This window comes from Rhinolophus ferrumequinum, chromosome 28 (genome assembly GCF_004115265.2).
Source record: "Rhinolophus ferrumequinum isolate MPI-CBG mRhiFer1 chromosome 28, mRhiFer1_v1.p, whole genome shotgun sequence".
Classification (NCBI taxonomy): Eukaryota; Metazoa; Chordata; class Mammalia; order Chiroptera; family Rhinolophidae; genus Rhinolophus; species Rhinolophus ferrumequinum.
Genome location: NC_046311.1, coordinates 4,101,359 through 4,122,699, shown reverse-complemented (window position 1 = coordinate 4,122,699; position 21,341 = coordinate 4,101,359). Strand labels below are relative to the sequence as shown.

Below are 21,341 nucleotides of genomic sequence, written 5' to 3'. Positions count from 1 at the left end.
CTTCAATAATTTAGACCAGAGTTTCTCGAGGAGGCAGATAGGTTTCCTCTCTGATCTGTGGGGTAGTGTGAACATAGGCTCCACCTAGAAGGAGTTTGGTGATCAATTAGCCAGGTCTGCCGAGAGCAAGGCAGTGGGAGAGTCAACCCTGTGTGCTAAATATTTGCCCAAGCTGGTAAGAGTTAAGGCAGGTGACAAACATAAGGATGGGCTTTGCGGAAAAGCTTGGAAAGGGACGAGATGAAACATTCTACAGAAGCCTTGGTTTTTCCGTCTCCTCGCTGAGTAGTTTAGTGTGTCATGGCTGCTGGTTGAGAATGTTTATGCCTATTTGGGGGAGTCAAGACAGGGGGTACCAGAAGGGAGAAGAGCAAACAGCTGTCGAATTCAGGGCACAAGTGAGCAGGGCAGTTACCAAGATTTCTGAGCAAGGCTGCCCCTTGGCACCCAGACCTGAAGAGTTCGGGAAGCCAAGGGCCTGTCGAAATAGCCTGGCAGCAGCAATGCTGAGTTGTCTTCCCGCCAGAAGCAGGCACAGGACGTACCAAATGCAGCCTGGTTCTTTGCTCTGGGTACAAATGGATTTAGAGTCTGTGGGGCCTGAAGCTTACACAGTTAGGTTGGCTGATCAGGGGTCTCCTTTTAAAGCAAAGAATGCAAAATTAGGTACTGAGCCTTGGAAGGGACCAATGCAAGTGAGGGTCCCTGAAGCTTGAGCTTCAGAAAGGGGTCTGCGTGGAGAAGAGAATGAAATAGGACGAGGGGAATAGAGCACAAAGCTAAGGGGAGACTACCCTAGATTGGAGTACTCAGGGGAGTTTGACTTCTGAGCTGCCAACCCAATGACAAGGAACTGACCAAGGGGACACCTGTGTGAAGAGCGTTCTGAGCAGAAGGGACAGCAAGTGCAAAGGTCCTGAGGCTGAAACGGGCTCGGGATGCCAGAACCGGGAGCAGATGGGGTGCCTAGCGTGTGGCCAGCCAGGGCAGAGGAGCAAGTGCTGAGCTCAGGGGAATGGGCAGGGCCCATGCACGTGGGCCGTGAAGGCGTGGCTAAGACACCCGTTATTCCAGGATCCGTGGGAAACCACTGAAGGCTTTTCAGCGAGGCTAATTATGAAAAGAGCATTACGGTGGGTGTGGAGAATGGCTTGCATGACATTCCAAGAAGGTGTCACATAGAGGTGGAGATGTGTCAGCATGATCTGGTCCTTCTAGGTCTGACAGTCAGGAGGACAGTCCCCGGGACAGAGGGTGGTTCCTCCCAATTCCTGCAGCGGCTCTCTGTGCTCAGCCTCCCCTGTCACTCACAGTCACCCATAGAGCGCTCTGGGCCCAATAGGGCTAATTCATGCCTGTGCTGCGGGGCTTCATGGGTCTGGACATCTTCAGAAGTCCCGGGTCAACCTCAGGTGCCCTTAGCAACCCTAGGGGCCCAGGAGTGAGCAGCCGTTTCCAGAATGTGTGATGGCGGTGTTTGGGGTGGAAAGGAAGGTGAGCCTCGGAGCACCCTGCCGCAGGCTGGCTCGGCGGCACGCCCTCCTCGCCTGGGCCGTCCCGGGCCCCCGGCAGACGGATGTCATGGGAACCTCTGAGGTGCTCCGAGTCCCAGAGCGAAGCACGTGGCAGAGGGGGAAGGAGGGATTGCGTTGCTGGGAGCACCCGATGAATAGGTCTGTCCTGTGGAGAAGAGGGAAGGAAACATGGAGTAGTTCAGACGGTCTTCAAGCCAGGGAAGGGGGGCAAGTGGGGGTCTGCAGAGGACAAGCAGTGGATGGCATGTGTACCCAGGAAGCCTGGGCCTCTCCGCCAGGTCCCCCACCCCCACCCCAGCTGAATTCACAGTGGCTAACGGTTTCCCTGCATACGCCCAGGACGATGTCTTTGGGTATCGTCTAAGGCCTGGAGTCTAAGGCCATGAAGACATCAATATGCGGTAGCCCCCGTTCGCTTTCCTGGTTGGGCCCCGGGAATGGGAAGACCCACAGGTGACGAGCTGGGTCCCCCAGCGGTGCCTGCTGGAGCTGAGGCATTGGGTGTCAGCGCTGAGTCTGAGACATGTAACTAAGGGCTTTCGGCCAGGTCAGAATGACCTCGGGGACCAGGAGGACAGTGTTTGCCCACTTTCAGTTAATGAGAAAAAGAAAGAGAGAGAGAGAAGTAACACACTGTAGAAGGGCAGCGAGAAAACCCCTGTGATAAACAGGATAAACAGTTTCACTGGTTACAAGGGCCTGGCAGGCCTGCCTAAAAGGGAAGAATAGTTGGAGAGGTGCTGGGGATCCCCAGCAAAAAACAACCAACCAACCATCAGAGAAGGAAACAATGGAGAAGGACCGGAAACAGTGCTGTGGCACTGGATGCCCTTATCCCAGGGATGTAAGGCCCTGCGCCCAGTCAGCTGACGATGAAGGCAAACAAAGCTTTCGTTGGAGACTATACAGTTGCCAGGGGTGTTAAGCCATCAGTGGGAAGAGACCGAATGATTGAAAAGGTTGAGGTCAGCCAGACTCTAATGTTCAGGAAGACAGGATTGTACGGAGGTAAAGGAAACCTCATTCCATCTCTGGTTTCTTGGTCAGGAGAAAGCCCGTCGTCTGACGGGGTGAAGCAGTTGATCAACCAAAAGCCAGACGGTGGCAGTGTGTACCCAGGGAGGGATGCTGGGTAGGGTCCCTGCTGAGCTGGCGTCCCTCGGCCGACCACTGTGGGAAACAGTACGGCTACCACATAGATGAACCTTCGGGACATTATGCTGGGTGAAATAAGCTAGTGTCCAAAGGAGTGAGTGTCCCGGCTGTTTGTGTATTTTACTGCATATGGCCCTTGGTGAAAAACGTTGAAAAAAGTTTGGACACCCCTGGTTTAAAGGCATAGAGGTTCAGTTTGGGAAGATGGAAAAAGTTCTGGAGTTAGATGGTGGTGATGACTGCTCACCAAGGCGGACGTACGTAATGCCCCTGAACTGCACGCCCAGAAATGGTGACGATGGTAAATTGTGTTGTGTGTATTTTACCGTAATATTTTTAAAAAGTCCTTTGGTGTCTCTGCCCCTGGGAATTTCTCACTGGAATTTTTCCCAGACTGTAGCTCCTGCCATTTTGTTCCACCCCACCCCCCTGCGTGTCTCTGAAATTCTCTCCTGTCTTCTCTCTTTTTGGGGTCCCTTTCCCCGAAGTTCCTGTCAAGGACCCCTGTAAAGCTATTTAGTTCCTCGTGTGTTTAATCGTCTCCCTCCACCCATGTCCCTGGCACCTCCACTTCCTCAACCAAAGTGGCTGATGGACATATTTTCCTAAACAAAACTGTTCTCACCCTGCCAACTTGCCATCTGGTGTATGCATCGGTCTCCAGAGGCACAGACTAGTTCAAGTCCACAGCTGAGGATCGCCACTCCTCCAGCTGCCAGGCTGAGGGTAGACCTGGGGGCCCCCGGAGTGAATTTATCAGGGTAAAGGCCGCTTGGGGCAGCTTCTTGGCAGCCTGCCAGCAGCCCCTTCTGGCAGCGTTCCACCTGCCTGTGTATCACTGAGCAAGCCTGGGGAGTGCAGGGTTTGAGGAGGAAACAGAGGGATGATGGGCAAGAATGGAGTGTGTGTGTGTGTGTGTGTGTGTGTGTAAACGCCCCTGCCCTGGAGATGTCCTAGGGGTGGGGAAGATTAAAGGAAAGACCAGGAGGAGACCTCTTGCTGTGGGGGAATGTGACAGGCGCAGGTCTTTCAGGCGTAGAGCTCCAAAGCAGAGGCCAGAGAGGGCCTGGTGAGAAGTCTTCAGGACAAAAACAGCCGCTTGATAAGCCCTCACTGCGTGCCAGCCTCTAACCGCTGCTAGTAGCTACAGTTACTCTTGCTACATGCCAGGCATTGTTCTAAGCCAGCGCTATCTAATAATCATACAACGCAAACCCATTTGCAACTTTATTCTAGTAGCTACATTTTATTTTGTTTGTTTTTTATAAACCAAGCAGAAGTTTATTAACACGTATACCTCATGTACACACAGGAGATATCGGGGAAGGGGGGGTGAGTAACTCCTCTTTATTTAAAACGTTTTTTAAAAAGGTGGAATTAATTGCAAAATATGGTCTGCTTAACCCCATAGATGCAAAACATTATCCTTTCAACACGTAATCAGTATAAGAAATTATTAGTGAGATACTTTACATTCTCTTTTTGTAACACGTCTTCAAATCCCATGTGAACCGCCACTTCCAGCCCATGTCAGTTTGGACACGCCCCGTTTCAGATGCTTAGTAGGTGTATGTGAGTGGTGGCAGTTTAGATATAGTCACTCTAAATGTAAACACTTTGGCTGTTTTGATTCATTGAGTCCCCACAGCCATGCTCCTGTTCTCCTCATTTTACAGATGACACAAGTCAATCAGAGAAAGACAATGGCAGAGCTGGGACTTGAACCATCTGCTCAGGTAAGCGTGGGTCCAGAGTCAGATCACCTAACCACTGTGCTATGCTGTCACCACTCTGTGGCTCATCTCCCTTAGGGCTTAAAGAGAAAGTCTGTCTGCCGTTATTACCTCCGTTTTACAGAGGAGGAGCTGAGGGTAAGACAAGCTGAAGGCTCTTACTGGGATGTGAACCTATGTGGAGTGAAAAGTGGGGCCACATCGCTTCATTCTTCAGCGAAAGCCAGGGAAGGAAAGGCTGGGCGCGGCCACCTGCGTCCCACCCTTCAGGTTAAGGTGTTTGCACCATTATTTAGATGGTTGCCTAATAGTCTATCAAACAACGCACCAGAACTTATTTTAGCAGTCCCTATCTGGGGGCAATTTTTCACTAATAGAAATAGCTCTGCAATGAACATTCTTGGATATTACTTTTTCCAATAATCCAAGAACTATTTGTTCTCTGCGACTTTATTGTCTGGTGTCCAAAGCGTGTAGGAGAGCCCAGCAGAGCCCCCAAGGCTGACCTGTTGCTGCAGCCTACATGGCTCTGAGCTTGGCCACGTGAAACCCTGGTGCTTCACATTCATAATTTCACTTTCTTATTCATCTGCATCCAATCCTTGCTTCCACCCATCTCCCTGCTCTCTGATGAGCTTCATTCAGCTCGAGAGGAAATACTTCTGGAGCCACGGGGTTGGCTGGGGCTGCCTCTCTTACTCTCAGGAAAGTCGTGTTTAGAGGCACGGGAGCTTTCACCCTCCTGTTTCGTGGAAATGGTTGTGCAGGTTCCTGGCTTCCTCCCACTTTACATCTGACTGACCTTTTCCCTTTCTGTCTGGGCTTATCTCTTACTCGGTGGGCAGTGTTTGCCCTGGTAGGAATCCAACTGCAACAGTTCCATAAACTGCCTTTTTATGGTTTTTGTTTTTTAAGATTTTCTTTTTTATTGGGGATGGGGTACAGGACTTTATTGGGGAACAATGTGTACTTCCAGGACTTTTTTCCAAGTCAAGTTGTTGGCCTTTCAGTCTTAGTTGTGGAGGGCGCAGCTCAGCTCCAGGTCCAGTTGCCATTGCTAGTTGCAGAGGGCGCAGCCCACCATCCCTTGTGGGACTCAAGGAGTTGAACTGGCAACCTTGTGGTTGAGAGCCCACTGGTCCATGTGGGAATCGAACCGGCAGCCTTTGGAGTTAGGAGCATGGAGCTCTAACCGCCTGAACCACCGGGCCGGCCCCCCTTTTTATGTTTTTAACTAGAGCAGAGGTTTTTAATTAGGGCACATGAATGTTGGAGGGAAGGACACAAACCTCCTGAGTTAGTGCTTAAAATCTATGCGTGCATCCTTCTAGAGGGAGGTTGCTCATGTCCATTCCAGGGTCACAGTCGCACCTAGAGTCTGTGATGGGTCTGACAGGCCACCAGATTAGACCTTACCCAACTTTTCTGGCACCACTTCCTGACTCCTTTCTCTTCTCCACAAGCGGGGGGCTTTCCATTCAGGACTAGTCATCACAAACAGACCTGCCCTTAGGGATCTCTGAGCCTTATGGAGGTGGTGGCTAGTGGCAGCTTATAATAGATATGTCTCACCTTTGCGCTGCTGGACCTCTGCTTGCTCCTTGCCCCACAGGCAGAGGCTCAAATTCAAGCTATGAGAAAAAAAAAAAGGTACAAATGACTTCCTGAACCCATGGGTTTTTCATGACCAGCAAAATTTTCCAGTGTGAAAACTTGAAATGCCCAGAGCTTGTGGTATTGCTTGCCTTCTCTCTCTTTTTAATTACATAGTGTATTAGTCTGCTCAGGCTGCCATAGCAAGTCCCACGGACTGGGTGGTTTAAACAGCAGAAATGTATTTACTCACGGTTGGAGGCTACAAGTCCAAGATCAAGGTGTTGGCAGGGCTGCGTTCTTCTGAGGCCTCTCTCCTTGGCTTCTCCCTGTGTCCTCACACGGTCATCCTTCTGTGCATGTCTGTGTCCCAATCTCCTCTTCTTATAAGGACACGAGTCATATAGGAGTAGGGCCCACCTTGGGGACCTCATTTTAACTCAGTCACCCCTTTAAAGACCCTATCCCCAAACACAGTCACATTCTGAAGTATTGGGGGTTAGAAGTTCAACATATAAAATTTGAGGGACACAGTTCAGCGCATAACACATGTTACATTTTCGTGATTACAAAAGCAACATATAGTCCCCATAGAAAATTAGGAAACTCCAGAAATGAAGAAACTAAGGTAAGAATCTCTGCAAAAATCGCACTGATTCTAGAATTGTTTTGGCATTCTAGGCATACAAATGCTAACAACCAGAGCTCAGATGTAGAAGGAAATTTTACAAAGAAGGCACATCAAGATAAATGAGACCTGTTCGGTTAGCTTCCATAAGAAGCTGCAATGTCAACCAAGCTGATTTAGGTAATGGGGCAGTAAGTTATTTTTCCTTACTCTATCTTCCTTCTTAGCTGAATTTTCTACATTTTCTTTAATGAGCTGATATGGCTTTTTGCGATGGGGGATATAAACAACTGTTACAGAATCCTGCCAGGGAGGACAACTGAACGGAACTTTTAGTTCTGTTCAGAGCAAGAAGATGAAAGCAAGAGCAGGCCTGCTGCTAGGAGCCGACGGAGGAATGCTGGTAGAGGCCACAGCAGGAGACGGAAACTGTCAGCCTTTCAGACCTGGCAGAGAAGAGTGAGCGTCACTGGAGAGGAGCTAGCTCCAAGATGGGTTGAAGAGTTTGTAAATGGGCTCCTGGCTACTTGAAATAGGGTCCCTGGGCCTGGACTAATTGTATCCGGGCTACTGAGAAAGAGGATGCTGACAGCGATCTTTGCAAAATTGCAATGGAAAAACGAGCGGGAAGGTCGGTGAGGGACAAAAGGCCATTCCTGGTTTGGAAAGGGAAAAAAGCAGATGCTTCAGACCCTGGGCCAGAGAGCTGAGTGAGATTAAAGGGGTGGTTTGGGAAGCCCTAGGAAAGGAAATGACGAGTCCTGGGAACCAGAATGGGCTCATCAGCCTCAGCACCAGACCAACTTTCTGATCCTTGTAACGCTGGGTTCAGCAGGTCTCCTAATAGACTGCTTGATACAGTTTTGTCGTCGAGACGGGGAAATATGGAACAGATACTAGCACCATTAGGTCAGATGGCAGCAGATTGAGTGATCATAACCCCCAAATTAGTGGGCTGAAGTCAAGGTGAAGGCAGGTCTCCAGGACTAAGTCGAAAGGCTCTGTGGGGTTCAACATTTTTCATCAATTGGTGGGGATTAGGGATACAGTGGAAAACAAGAAAGATATTATTGTCCTGCCCTTGTGGAGTGTAAAAGCTACTGTAATCTCTTCATTTATTAAGGAAAGTTGTTTTTGCTTTACGGAAATACAAGTATTTCTTTGACCTCATTGAGAGAGGTATAGTTCATATTAGTGGTTTAAATGGCGGTGTTGCCTCATGGGTGGGACGTGTCGCAAAGCTCTGCATACAGGTGGGGTCTGGCAATGGCCTAGAGCAGTGTGATTGGGAAACCGGTCCATGCAGGTGAGGCACAAATTGTTCCTCAGGTCCTTTCCCGCCCCCCAAACACACACACACACACACACACACACACACACAGTTACAATCTTTCTTCCTGTCATCCATATGCCTCAGGGAAAGTTGACCCCCACACCCCAGGAGTCACCCCATTGACCTAAAGGGATCCTATTCCCCCTGAGGGAGATCGATTCAGGAAAGGGCACGTGACCCAATGTGGTCAATATTCTGAGGAGAAGTCCAAGGAGATGGGAGGAGTGACTTCTGGGACACATTTTCTCCCTCCTAAGAGAAAGCCACAGTCTGTCAGAAGTGTTTTTATCAGCAAGTAACAGACCAGCCCCCTACCGCCCACACCCTGACAAGCAATGGTTTAAGGTGAAGATATTCAAAGAGCTCAGTTCAAATGGCTGGAGGTACGTGGTTCCTGGCTTTGGTTAGGTGCTTTAAATAATATGAGGATGAACATCTCTGTGATTCACTTTGTCTTTCGTTTATGGTGTTAAGAAGGCTACCAGTCCAGCCATCCTGTCCATGGTAAGGCAGGAAGGACGGGGCTATGCTAGTGACACCTGTCCCTTTTCTCATCAGAGCTTTCCCAGAAATTCCCTAGCACTTCTCCACTTGTATCTCATTGCGCAGGACTGTGTCACATGGCCACTCCTAACTACAAAGCAGACTGGGAAAGTGAGTTTTTAGCTCTTCTTGTCCATAGAAGAAACAGGAAAGGGAGAAGGGGGTTGGGAACTGGAATGAGGTCACCTACAAACAGGAAGCAACACTCCTAATTTGTGGACATCAACATGTCTGCGTCAGCTGCTGCCATCTTGGTCCCACCCTGAGCAGGAAGCAGGCACTGAAAAGGCAAGAGTGGAGAGATGGAGAGAGCCTGCACCAACACCAACACCCCAAGTGAAAAGTGAGCAAAGCAGGTAGAGACAAAATCCACAGGAAAGGAAAAACAAGTAGTCCTTAAGTATATGACACAGTGCTCAACTTCACTCATCACAAGAGCAATTAGAATTGAAATAACACTATGATACCACTTTTCACCCATCAGATTGGCAAAAACCCAAATGTTTGACAACACCTTCTGTTGATAAGACTGTGGGGTCTCATTTGCCGTGGACATGACCACAAAACATTTTTCCGACTAGGTTTTCTTTCTGCTACGTTGCTAGCATTCATCCTATTGGGAACATTAAAAAAAAAAAAAAGACTGTGGGGGAGCAGGTACGCTCATGAATGAAGGGCAACTTGGCATAATTCCTAGAGAAATGCATGAGCTGGGATCTTCATGTCCTCATGAGATGCCACGTTACCTGACATGAAGCCCACTCTCCCAATAGGACTTCCTATTAAATGACAATAAATGTCCTCACTGATTAAGCCAGTCTGAGTAGGGTTTCTGTTACCTAGAACCAAAAATATCCCAAATAATGTTCCTGCCTCCCACCCTAAGCCCAGGAGCAAAGGTGTCTGTCCAGAAGCCAGATCACGGTGTCTACCTGGGTCGTGTAGTGACTACACAAATCCAAACAGGTACAGGTCCAAAGACTGAGATCATCACTGATGGTACACACTCTCCAGAAAACTGGCCATGAGCCCCTTCCAAAGACAGTGGGTGGGCAGCTGCCGAGGGTAATTCAATCCTTGTGGTCACGAGAGGGGGCTGCGTCCTGAGTGGTTCAAAGTCCTCGTGGGATCCAAATGTAGAGATGACGCTGAGGACTTAGAACCTGGGGTGGCAAGACGGCTGCCTGGGTCCTTCTTGACCTGGTGTCCTGGTGTCTTTAGCTGTTTGGTTCCTCTGATTGTCTTTACTTGAATTTCTTATTCAATGAGCACCTTTCTGCTTCCTGCGTATTCCCAAACTGTGTGGCAGCTGCATACCGCACTGTAAATGAGATGACTTCTGTTTCTCTTTTGAAAAATTACTGAAGAATAGATGGACCCATTGGGATCCCTCAACACCACACCCCACATTCCTCACGAATGACCTGCCTTGTCTGGGATGTAGCTAAAGACAGCTGGCTCCTGCCCAGGTAGTGCATTTCATCATCCAGGCCCTCTATCCTGAACCCGATGACCGGTACAAACTTCCAGGCTAATCACAGTCAGAATGGATGGCTGGCACGTGTAGTGTACTGCAGCCCCACCTGTGTGTAGGCCTGCACCAATCCTGCCCCAAAGTGTTCTCTGCAGTGAGAGGGAGAATTCCTGACTTCTGGGTCCAGGGAATTCATGGCTCTGTGGATCCAAGGGACTTGGTTGGCTCCCTTCTAAGATGGAGGTGGGGCCAGGACAAAGCATAACCAGTAGAACCTCACTGAGGTTGTACTGGCAAGGGTTGTACTGGTGCCCCCAGGTACAGCCTTAGGTCTGCTATGGGCAGTCAGGGGTGTACAGTAGGCCCCGGATCCCTGCTGCTGGTTCATGTTTGATCATGTGGGAACCCGGTGGTGGGAGCAGGAAGGCAGAAGGAGTGTGGGCCCTTTGGCAAGGGTAGAATGGTGAGAGGAAGTGCCAAGGGGCCACTATGCCTTGGGGGTGTCCTGATGGTATCCCCAAAGATGTGTAGATGCTGGCCTCCTCCTTGACATCTATCCAGCCCCACAAGGCCTCTGTCTGCAGGACTGGCATTCTTCCAGGCTCCTCTCAAACCTTATTTCCAGCAGGTGTCCTGCCATCAGCCTTACACCCACTCTGAGTGCTGCTCTTACCATGTGTACGTGTAGTTTATGCTCTGCTGGTATTCTGTGATTGTGTGCAGGTTGTGTCATGTGTGTATGTTGTGGCTAAGGTGGATTTGGGCCCCTGTCGTCTACTTGTGTTTGGATTCCATCCTCCTCCTCCGCAAACACCACCATCAACAATAACAACAGGGCATTACGTAACATAGACAAAAATGCTTGTAAATGAGTTGACATCACCGACACTCAGAGGCTGGCCCCACTGGAAACAAACACTATATAGGTGAAAAGCTGAGTTTTCAAAATGGAGGAATGTGTAGAGAGGAGCCCTTTACTTTTACAGTTCATTTAACAGACTAGGCATTTGCCCTGATAAAGCTGTTAGAATTACAAAAGAAGTGGGTGGCGTGTTGCATAACCTCACGGAACATATTGACCCGGGAAGACTCTTAATAGAGCTGGCGAAGTACTAAATGTTAAAAGACATTAGAGTCAGAAGCATTTGCTTTGGCTTTGGAAAATCAAAAACAGCTTTTTCCAAACAGTCTTTACTATGCAATTCCTTGAGATAACAGTCTAATGTAAGTGAATTATTTGTGTTCTTGGTTTTTCGGAAATGCATTTTTGAAAAACGAAAACTTAAAGTAAAGGTGCAGATTCTCGGTGTCCAGGAAGAACAAGGTGCGGGGTGGCTCCTGGCCACAAGAGGGCGCCGTCTCCCTATTCCTGGACTGAGCAGCCTGCTATGGCGGTTGTGGCTGTGCCCATCCTCAGCCTTGCTAAGACCGTAACCCACTCTCTGTATGTGGCCCAGGTCCAGGGACTGGAGTGGACTCCAGGCCTCTTCTCCTATTCAGGCAGCTCCCGCAGCGGGTGTATGTCTGGGGTGCAGAAGGCCATGAGTGGTCAGGCTGGGGAGGAGGGCATGTTTAAATTACAGACTGGGCAGGAGTGCTGTGCTGGCAGCTTTGCCCAGGAGCCAGGAGGGCGGTGGTGTCTGGGGCATGACCTCGGGCAGCTGTGGTGCTGGTTAGGGTGCTGGGCAGGGCCTGGCTGGCGAGGCCCAGAGAGCGTGGGTGTGGCGACCACAACAGAGACTGGGGTCACACAGGGCCTCTGGGAGCCTCTGCTGCCTGGCCGGCTCCTCCCAGCTCTCCCAGTCCTGGGATTGTGTGATGCGACCCAGACAAAGTCCAGACTTCTCACTGGGGTCCTCTGCAGTCTGGCTTCAATCTTGCTTCCTCAGCGTTATCTTCTCTCAAAGTAGCTCTTCTCCAGCCCGGCTGGATGACCTGCTCTCCCCTCAAACGACTGGGACTTTACTTCAGTCATTCATTCATTCATTCATTCACGTATTCATACATGCAATAAACAGTAGCCAGGCACTGTGGAGATACAAGACATTGCGCTTTCATGGACACTGTAGTTGTAAGCCCCCAGGTCTTTATTCGTGCTTTTCTCCTTGCCCTTCTCCGCCTGGCCAGGTTTTACCATCCCTCAGTGACCTCCTTCAGCCTCTCCAACTCTAGGAAGCCCCTTCTGATTACTCCCAAGGGAGGTGAGGGGCCTTGTCTGTTCCTTCACGGTTGTATCTCGTGTGCCTAATACTGTTCCTGGCACACGTAGGGGCCGAAGAAATATTTGTTGACTTGAATGAATGAGGTGTTCTTGCGTATCTCTGACCCCACAGCCTGATTGCTTAAACTTTCACTTGGCAAAACACATCCTGCTTGTGACATCTCTCCTGCTGCACTGTTGTGTTTCTGACCACTCCACTGATGCTTGGTAGTCGGGTTAGGCAGGGATCTTGAGTTGCAAGGAACAGGAAGGAATTTATTGGCTCATTGAACCACCTCACCAGGGGGTGGGCAGGAAGGGCTGAGCCTCCCTTCTGGATGGCAGGAATCTGGGATTAGGACGTCAGGACACCCTTCCACTCATCGTGTCTTCATCTCCTGCTCCTGCCAACAGGCTTTCTCCACCCAGAAAATGTCTTGTCAGCCTGTCCAGAGTCTCATCTCCAAGCTCAGCAGACCCAGAGGGATAGGGTTTCTCTCTCCAGCTCCATTTTTTAAATCCTAATGAAAGCTCAGATAGGCTTGGTTTTTCTGGATCACACCCTCTCTGTCCAGGAGCAGTGATGGAGGACGATTGCAGCCTCAACTGGAATGGCAGACTTGGACTGAACAAGGAGCAGTTGATCCCCAAAAGATGGGTCAGAGAGACAGACAGGGCCACTGAGAAGAGCTGGGACCAACACCCTGTGACAGGCCTACAACAGGGTGGTGCTTACGGTTTCAGGTTTCTTTTGTCTTCTTGGGGACAGGGACCTTACGTGCCCATGCTGCCTTTGCCGACAAATATTGGCCGATTTCTAGGAAAAGGAGGGTTGGGGTTTTTTTGGCTGGAATCCCTGGTGGGTTTTCCTTCCACTTTCCATGAGCCTACAGCTGTCCATCTTGCCGTGGCTGCTGTGAATGAGGTCATTTGTCTTATCTCAGGGTGTGGAACTCTAAAGCACTCTGGTAGCCATATTAGGACTTGAGTTGTCACTTCTGGTTTTCCTTCTGAGAAAATCCTCTGAGCCCAGCAGTGAGAGTAATAGCTTTTTGTCTCCAGTGGGGAATGGCTCTACGACTGGTTTTTCTATTTGTGTTTCTTTGTTTATTTTGGTAGACAATGAAGGCAACTTTGTAAAATGGCATCGTCGTCGGATGGTCTCCGGAGTGTGTTCGTTTTAGAAGGTGAGGCATTCGTCTCAGAAGAGCTCCAGGCTTTCAACAGCCCTGTTAGGTAATATTATTGTACTTATTTCTTTGATGGGGAAACTGAGGCCAAGAGATGGTCACATGCCCAAGGTCACAGAGCTGTGGGAAGTGGGGAGGAGGATGGCAAGACGTGTCTGGATTGGGAGCCACGTGCCAGAGGCTTTCTGTGCCGCAAATCATTTCATCTGCCCAGCTGTCCTCTGAGGTCAGAATCATATGACAGGCTTGGTAAAAATGTGCGTGTCTTTTCCAAGGTCATAGACGCAAATAGGGATGGGATTCATTGAGTCCAAAGCCCATACTGTTTTTACGTCCTTATACTGTGTGACCTTGCACAGGTCACCTTACCTCCGTGTGCCTCCATTTTCTAACCTGTAAAATGGGGATGGTAACAGTGCGTGCCTCGTGGGTCTGTTGTGAGGGTTGAATGAAATGACGCCTGCTCTCAGTAAGAGCTCTAAAGGTAGATGCTTTGGTTGCCGTTGTTATACCAGGAGACCTCCCTCAGGGTCACCAGTCAGGCTGCTCCCTGTTGCAGGAGAATCAGATCCCTGTGGGAGCCCCTTCTCAGCCCAGGTGCTCCAGAGGCCCCGCTGCAGGTGCCTGGGAAAGTTTGCCGCGGGAATAAAGGGAACAAAGGCTCCAGGTGCTCGCTTGGTGCTTTGTCTGGCTGAAGGCCCGTTTCCTGCTTGATCAGGTTGCTCTTGGCTGGGCTCATGGAGTGGCCCTTCCCCCCTGCCCCCCCAGCCGAGGGCGGAGGGCTAGGCTTGGCCCAGCCGCGTGATGCACTTCTTTTCTGGAGCTCAGCCCAGGGGTCTCAGTGGCTGAAGCAGGAAGCCGTGGGACATTGGACCCCCTTCCAGTTCTGTGGCCTCAGTGAACACCCTCCCGTGCTCCCCTTTTGGGATAGCCTTATGGGTAGAGACTGGGGTTCATGGGTCAGGATCGGCCCACGAATGGAGCAGTAGGGTGACCCTAGGCAAGCTGCCTTTCTCTCTGTGTCTGTTGTGCAAGTATGGAGGTTCTAGACATTTGGGCTGGTTCATAGATAAAGCTCTTGCAAACCCTAAAATTTTTTCTGTGGCGCCCAGCATGGAACTGCGAACCCAATGGAGGGTGATTTTAGTACAACACAAACTAGATTGTATCTCACCGCGCTTACACCCGCCTCCCTGCCCTCCCTCTCCTGCTGCAACTCCAAGCCACCAGCTTCAAGTTCTTTGAACAGGAGTGTATTCCTGCCTCAGGGCTTTTGCACTTGTCCCCTTGCTCTGGAACACTCTGTGCTCCAGATATTGGCATGGCTGTCCTTCTCACTCAGGTCTTAGTTCTCAGGTGTTATGTCCCCAGAAAAGCCTTCTTTCGTCACCCCCAAAACTAACCCCTGCCTTGTCCCTCTCCATCACCCCCATCCTGCTTTGTTTCACTCCGAGCACTTGCCTCTCTCTGAAGGTATCTTGTTTTCATTGTTACCCTTTTTTGTTGTCCACCTCTGGACTGAAATCAAGGCGCCATGAGGAAAGGGCCTTCTCTGTCTTTCCTTCCACTGTCTCCCCAGCCCTGGAGCGGTACCTGGCCCTCAGGGGCTCTCTGTAGGTCCCCTCGTAAGTCCCATGGAAATTGCAATGTCTGTTCCCATCATGCTTCTGTGCTCTGGGCAGTGGGCCAGAACTGGGATGAGACAGCATTGCTGGAGTGAAAACACTTTAGACTTCCCAAACACTTTCACACGTGGTGCCTCATTTGCACCTGGCGTTGACCTACCTGTAAGACAGGTAGGGCAAGCTCAGGAGCTCCGTTTTCACAGATGAGAAAATTGAGGAGCCCAGAGGCTTACGGAACTTACCTGAAGTCAAGCGCAGGACCAGGACTAGAGCTGGAGTCTTAGGCCCTTTCCAGGCCTCCAAGCCAGACACGGAACGCCCTCAAAGAGAAAATCCCCATGGCAAACCCATTTTTCCATTAGGTCATGTCATCGACATAGACAGAATCAAAATTCTGTCTATGAGTGGGTAGGACTCTCACCTCTGAGGTTCTTTCCTGCTCTGAATTTTTCTAGGGCCCTGTGATTTATGTGTTACCTTTAAGTCTCATCCAGGGAAACTCTAAAGTTCTTGCCCTCTTCCATGGCTGAGCAATCTCAGTTTCTTTTCTGTTCTTCTGCCCCGGAATTACAGCAGTGCTTCTAGGTAGAACCTAGCACACAGTACTCAGTACTTGACACAGTCATACAGCACATCCAGTTTCACACGTACCCAACTGCAAAGGAGGCTCAGACAGGGGAAGGGACTTTCCACCAGAAAAGTGGCAAAGGCAGGTCTGGAACTGAGCCGTAGAACCAGCTGGTCTAACCCAAGCAGGGTATTCTTTCCTCCCCCACACCTGCATGCAAATTCCCTCCCAGCTGCTCAGAAGATGGAGTTCTTCATGGCGTAAAATGTTAAAATCATAATGCCATCTTCAGATCCCTTTATTACACTCATTAAGGGCTTATTAAGTCTTGCCATGGCCTCCTGCTCGACCTACAGCAGAGAGGGAGGCGATGAGATGCTTCCGGCTGCTTCCATATGATGGAACCCACAGCAGCTCCTCCAAAGGAGGCCAGAAATCTAGACGTATTGGTAACTTGAGAAACACGTGCCTGTGTGGGTGCAGGCACACACAGAGACAGTCTGGAAGGCTGTGCTTCAGAATGCCAGTGGCAGCATCTCTGATGACGGCCTTCTGAGTGATTTTCACTCTCTTCTTTATGCCTTTTGATATTGTCTGATTTTTTTTTTTTTACAAGGAGCAAGCAATTCTTTTATAATCAGGAAAAAAAGCCACTGAATAGAAATAAAGGAACAGGAAGAGACCTCGATCTATGTATGACCATTGTTTTCAGTCAAATCACACTGGGAATGTAGGATTTGTGTCAGAATGGACCCTCTGCTTGGGGGGCATTGAAAATATTCACGTAACGAGGACAAATTAGACACCTTCCTAGTTGTTTATGTGTGACTGTCGATGAGTCAGAAATCATTCAGAGCTGTTAACTGATCCGTCTGAACCGATGAGTCATGGTCCATCCCAGATTGTATATTTGTGTGCTTCCCTGCCCAGCGCTTCCGGGGCCAGCTCCCAGCTTCACGCAGGCACACACAGGTACCACCAGCCTACTCCCCCGTAGGTTCTGGGAAAGGTGTGGGTACGCTTGTCTTATTCATCTGTCCTTAAGAGGTACACACACCACTCTTGAGTGCTGAGCTCAGACTGTAAATTTCCAAATACGAAAATAAAAGGGAAAATAACTATCAGTACTTCCTGTTCCATAAATGTTGCCACAGTCTAGCTGTCGTTCAGAATATGCATTTTGTGAATAACCAGAAAACAACCTACATGTCTGTCAATAGTGGTCAGTTATAATGCATTATGGGATGCCCAGAGAATAGAATATTCTGCAGCTGTTAAAAAGAGTGAGCTAGATATATGTACAGTGACACAGGAAATGGTCCGTTTTAAGAAAAAGAGGGCAGTTGCATAGCAGTGTGTCTACAGTGTGCTCCCATTTGTGTGAATGTGTATTACGATTCTTATTTTCTAAATTATAAATGGGTATCTTCTCACCGTAAAAGGATAAAAACTACAGAAAAATGTGGACTAACATACGAAACTCTGCCATCACCACTTGCTTCAGGCAGGGCGGGCTAGATTGTGCTGTGGTAACAGACACCTCTAAGCATCTCCGTGGCTTCAAACAACAAAGATTTCTTTCTTGCCCGTGCTTCATTCCCAACATGGCTCGCAAATGCTCAGCTATTTGTCGTCCTCATAGCACCGCTGTCATCTTCTGATGCCACCTTCCAACATGAGGCTCCAGGGTCCCCTCCTGCACAAGAAGAAAGCATGAGAACCACACACTGGCCCCAGTAGGGACACATGTCACTTTTCCTCACATTGTGCCGGCCAAAGCAAGCCACATGGTTACATCTAACGCCCAAAGAGTATCTAATGCCCCATGTGCCCAGAAAGAAGAGAGCTGGAAATACTGGTGAGCCCTGGTGATGCCAACCACCCTTCCCAAACCAACTGTATCTTGCCAGGCATTTCTGTTTCCATTGGTGTACATAGTGGTAGCTTTACAGTCATTGAAAATATAACACAGACTTTGTAGTCAGATAGACCTAGGTTTGAATCCCAAATCTGTGTATTTTATATATACGTGTGTGTGTGTGTGTGTGTGTGTGTGTGTGTCCTCCTTATCCACGGGCAACCACAGTCCAAAAATATTAAACAGAAAACTCCAGAAATACCCAATTCATAAGTGGTAACTCGCACACTGTTCTGAGTAGCGAGATGCCGGTGCTCCTGCCTGCCTGGCACGGAGCCCTCCCTCTGTCCAGCTTCTCCCCGCAGTGGTCACTTAGCCTCCCGGCCCCGAAGTCACCTAGCAGCCAGCTCCTTGTCAGATTGACTATGGAGGTATCGCACTGCTGTGCTCAAGTCCCCCTGATTTTCCTTCCTAATGGCCCCAAAGCGCAAGAGTAGGGACACGCCAAAGGGAGGCCAGAAAGTGCTTCCTTTAAGTGATAGGGAATATCTATCTACCTATCTATCTATCTATCTATCTATCTATCTATCTATCTATCTATCTACCTATCTACCTACCTATCTATCACCTATATATCTCCTATGATCTCATTATTTAAAAGAGTGTATTAATTATACATACTTTCATGATATGAAAGGATAAGTGTCATAATATTAGCAGTTGTTAACTCCAGGAGATGGGGATATGAATTGTTTTCTTCATGCTTATCAGAATTTTCTAATTTTTCTATAAAGAACAAGATTGCATAATGAAAGACAAAGGTTATTTAAATGTGTCCTTCGCGACTTTTTATTATCGATCAGTCTCCAGGTAATTTGTTGGCATCTGGAGGGGACTGGGGTTGTGACTGGGCATCAGGGCACCTTGGTTTGGGCTGTGTGTGACCTTGGGCAAGCCCCCTGAGGTGGCTGGTATGTGTACCTGTTGTTTACAGATGCACAGACAGGACCCACCCTGTGCCCAAGATCCCACAGCTCAGCTCATGGCGCCAGAGCTGGGTTTGGAACCCAGGTGTCCTGATTCTGGCTCCAGGACTTTCTACACGACATCACAGCCTCCCCTCTCTGAGCCTCATCTCTTAAATGACAGGTCAGGACACAGTCCCTTCCAGCTGAAAATACTTAGTGTGCACAGGGAGTTGCCCCCTCCCCCATCATTCCTGGTGCTTCGCAGGCCCCAGCCCTGGTGGTGTGCTCTGTTTGTTGGGTGCCAGCCTGCCCTAGGCTAGCGGGACTCCAGGCTGGGGTCTGAAGAACTCCAGCCTGCCCACGGCCATCAGGAGGGGGAGGGCAGGGGTGCTCTGGCCAAGCATCTGGCCGAGTGCCGAGAGCCAGGCAACTGCCCATGAGAGCTGGCGGGGGGCCAGGGACTTGTCTTTCCCTTTAAACAGACACAGGCAGTCTGTTGAGATTCTGGAAACATCTGACCTTTTGCAGAGCATCTCAAGAGTTGTCAGGGAGGGCCAGAGGGAGGTCCTTCGCTTTCTCTAAGTCCTTTAACCCGTTCCGCACAACCCTTCCCAACAACAACAACAAAAAGGGATCAGTTTCCAACAAACTGCAAAGATTCGTGGGCCCTCTTTTCCTGCGGGTTGTCTGGGGACGTAGATCACGCCTGGAAGCACAGAAGAGACACTTAGCCCAGCGATGTCCTGCGTCATTTTCTCGGTTCCTAGTGTTAAGGGTAGGAGGCCCGGACCACAGGACAGAGGGCCTAGAGGAGAGGGCTGACAGGAGAACAAAGGGAGCAGCTCAGCCAGCCCTGAGCGGAGGCCCTGCTGGAGGGCCCGGATGTCAGGGCTGGAAGGGGAGCCGCTCCTTTGACAGAGCTCTGTGCTCCATCATTCATCCTACAGGTGTTTGTTTATAGGGCACCTACTGTGTGCCGGGCACTGTGAGAGGCTCTGGCAGCACCATGGCCAAGTACACCGATGTCCTGTGCCTTTGTGGAACGCTCGTTCATGGGGGGAGGAGACTGTGACCCAGTAATGGCAATCGCAAATCTCAGTACAACAGGGTTAGGTCCTGGGAGGGCCTGATGGGGGACTTCATTTGGAAGGTCAGGGGAGCTTTTCCAGGAAGCTGTATGAGCAAGCACCTCAAGCTTTGCTGCTGGAAGTTGGAGCACATGCACGTCACCCGGAAAGAAGCTTGTGAAAATGCAGAACCTTGGTCCTGGTCCTTGCCCCAGGCCTCCAGTATCTAAATCTGCATTTTAACAAGCTCAGCCATGTGATCTATGTACATATGAAGGTTCCAGAAGCAGTGCGAAGGGTTGAACTAGGTACAGCTTGAAACTGGAGGAGAACCTTCCAGATAAGAGCCCTAGGGTGGGATGGAGCTTGCTGCAGGATGTGAATGTGTGTGTATAAAAAACAAAACAAAACAAAACAAAAAACAAGTGTTTTAAGTGGGAGAGACTTCAGCATGCTTCAGAGCTTTTAGAAATAAACCAGTGGAGAGGGAGGGAGAGGGAAACAAAGTACAGCGGAGGAATAGTGGGAGGAGGTGCGATTTCTATAGGGCAAGCTTCTGAACCTCTGCTGCGAGCTGGAATCTCCTGGGGAGCTTTAAAAGATGGCCGTGTCTGGGCCCACCTCCAGGGACTCAGATTTACATGATCTGCAGGCACAGCCAGCTACCCCAGCTACCCCAGTGTGCAGCCAGCACAGGGAAGCACTATATGGTGTGAGGAAGTCTAGGAAGGGAAGGGAGAAGGGCTGCAAGTGGGTGAGGCTCGTCAGGGGCCCAGGAGGGTCCTTTTCACTGCGTCTCAGGTTTAGAATTCAGATGTCATCGCCAAATGTATTTCTACCGATCGCCACTGTATTTACATGGGGCTGTTAAACGCACTCATTTGTTGTGTTCACGATAACTGCATTCTTCTTATTTTTGTAACCCGGTTTTGGCGAGTTTTCTACCTATCCCTTTTCATGAAAGTAGCCTGGGTCTCTCAGTGCAAAGGGGAAAGATAAAGGAGACCTCATCTGGTGGCTTCTACTTTGGGAAGTAAAGGGAGGGTGTTGGAATTTGGGGAGAAGGGAGAAAGTTTAGGGGAGTTGTTGCAGACAGTGGTACAGAGAGGTGACCAGAGAAATGAGTGGGCCAGCAAGACGGGGTTGGGGGGCCCTCTGAGACTGCCGACCTGGATTGCAGTGGAACCTTCCTCCCTGAGTGCCGTCCCCAGAGCTTATCCAGAGCTTTTGACAGATCGTGGACACACAATGGCGAGGGAAGTGAGGGCACTGAGGCAATAGGGCTGTTGGGATGAATTGTGGACTCTACGTTGGGTTAGGAGGGAATGGAGAGAGGGAAAGGCAATGGACTGGGAGAAAGTGGAGACGGGCCTTGGCGATGGAGCCGTCACTGTTGGTAGAACGGCAGTGGTGGAGGTGGAGTGGGAGGTCAGTGGAGACCTAAAAAACCACATGCAGACGTGTCTTCCACGTGGATGCTGAAGTCACAAGGCAATGACAGGGCTGTGGGTGGAGAGAAGGACTGGGCGCTGGGAGCCAAAGTCTCCAGGGATTAAGGGGAGTGGCCAGGACAACCGCAGGGCTTTGCCCAGAGGAAGGAGGAGGCCTTTTCAAGAGGGGCAGGGACTGTGCTCCTCCCCTGTGCCCATGGAGAGGAGTGGCCGGGTGGAGAAGCCGGGGAAGTACAGGGTGTGAGGGAGGGTGCCATGAGGCAGAGACACAATCAATGACGAGAAAGGTTTCAGTTGGTGGCAGTGGTTCTCCAAGTGTGCTTTCTCTACCTGCAGCAGTGACACCACCTCACACTTGGGAACTTACTCGACAGGGAAATTTTCAGGGCCCGCCCAAACCTACTGAGTCAGTTGGGTGGA

The 21,341-nt window shown here is 50.0% G+C and overlaps 1 protein-coding gene and 1 non-coding gene across 2 annotated transcripts in view; both read left to right on the top strand.

Moving 5' to 3' along the window:
- The window catches only part of SEMA4B (semaphorin 4B), a 73,398-nt gene that overhangs the window by 13,029 nt on the left and 39,028 nt on the right, over nt 1-21,341 (top strand). The window contains 1 exon segment of the mRNA XM_033100320.1: nt 4,367-4,426. Coding sequence (XP_032956211.1) covers nt 4,367-4,426 — 60 coding nt within the window.
- On the top strand, nt 9,025-9,148 carry LOC117019027 (small nucleolar RNA SNORA32). The gene has a single exon (XR_004422412.1). It is a non-coding gene; the product is annotated as a small nucleolar RNA SNORA32 (small nucleolar RNA).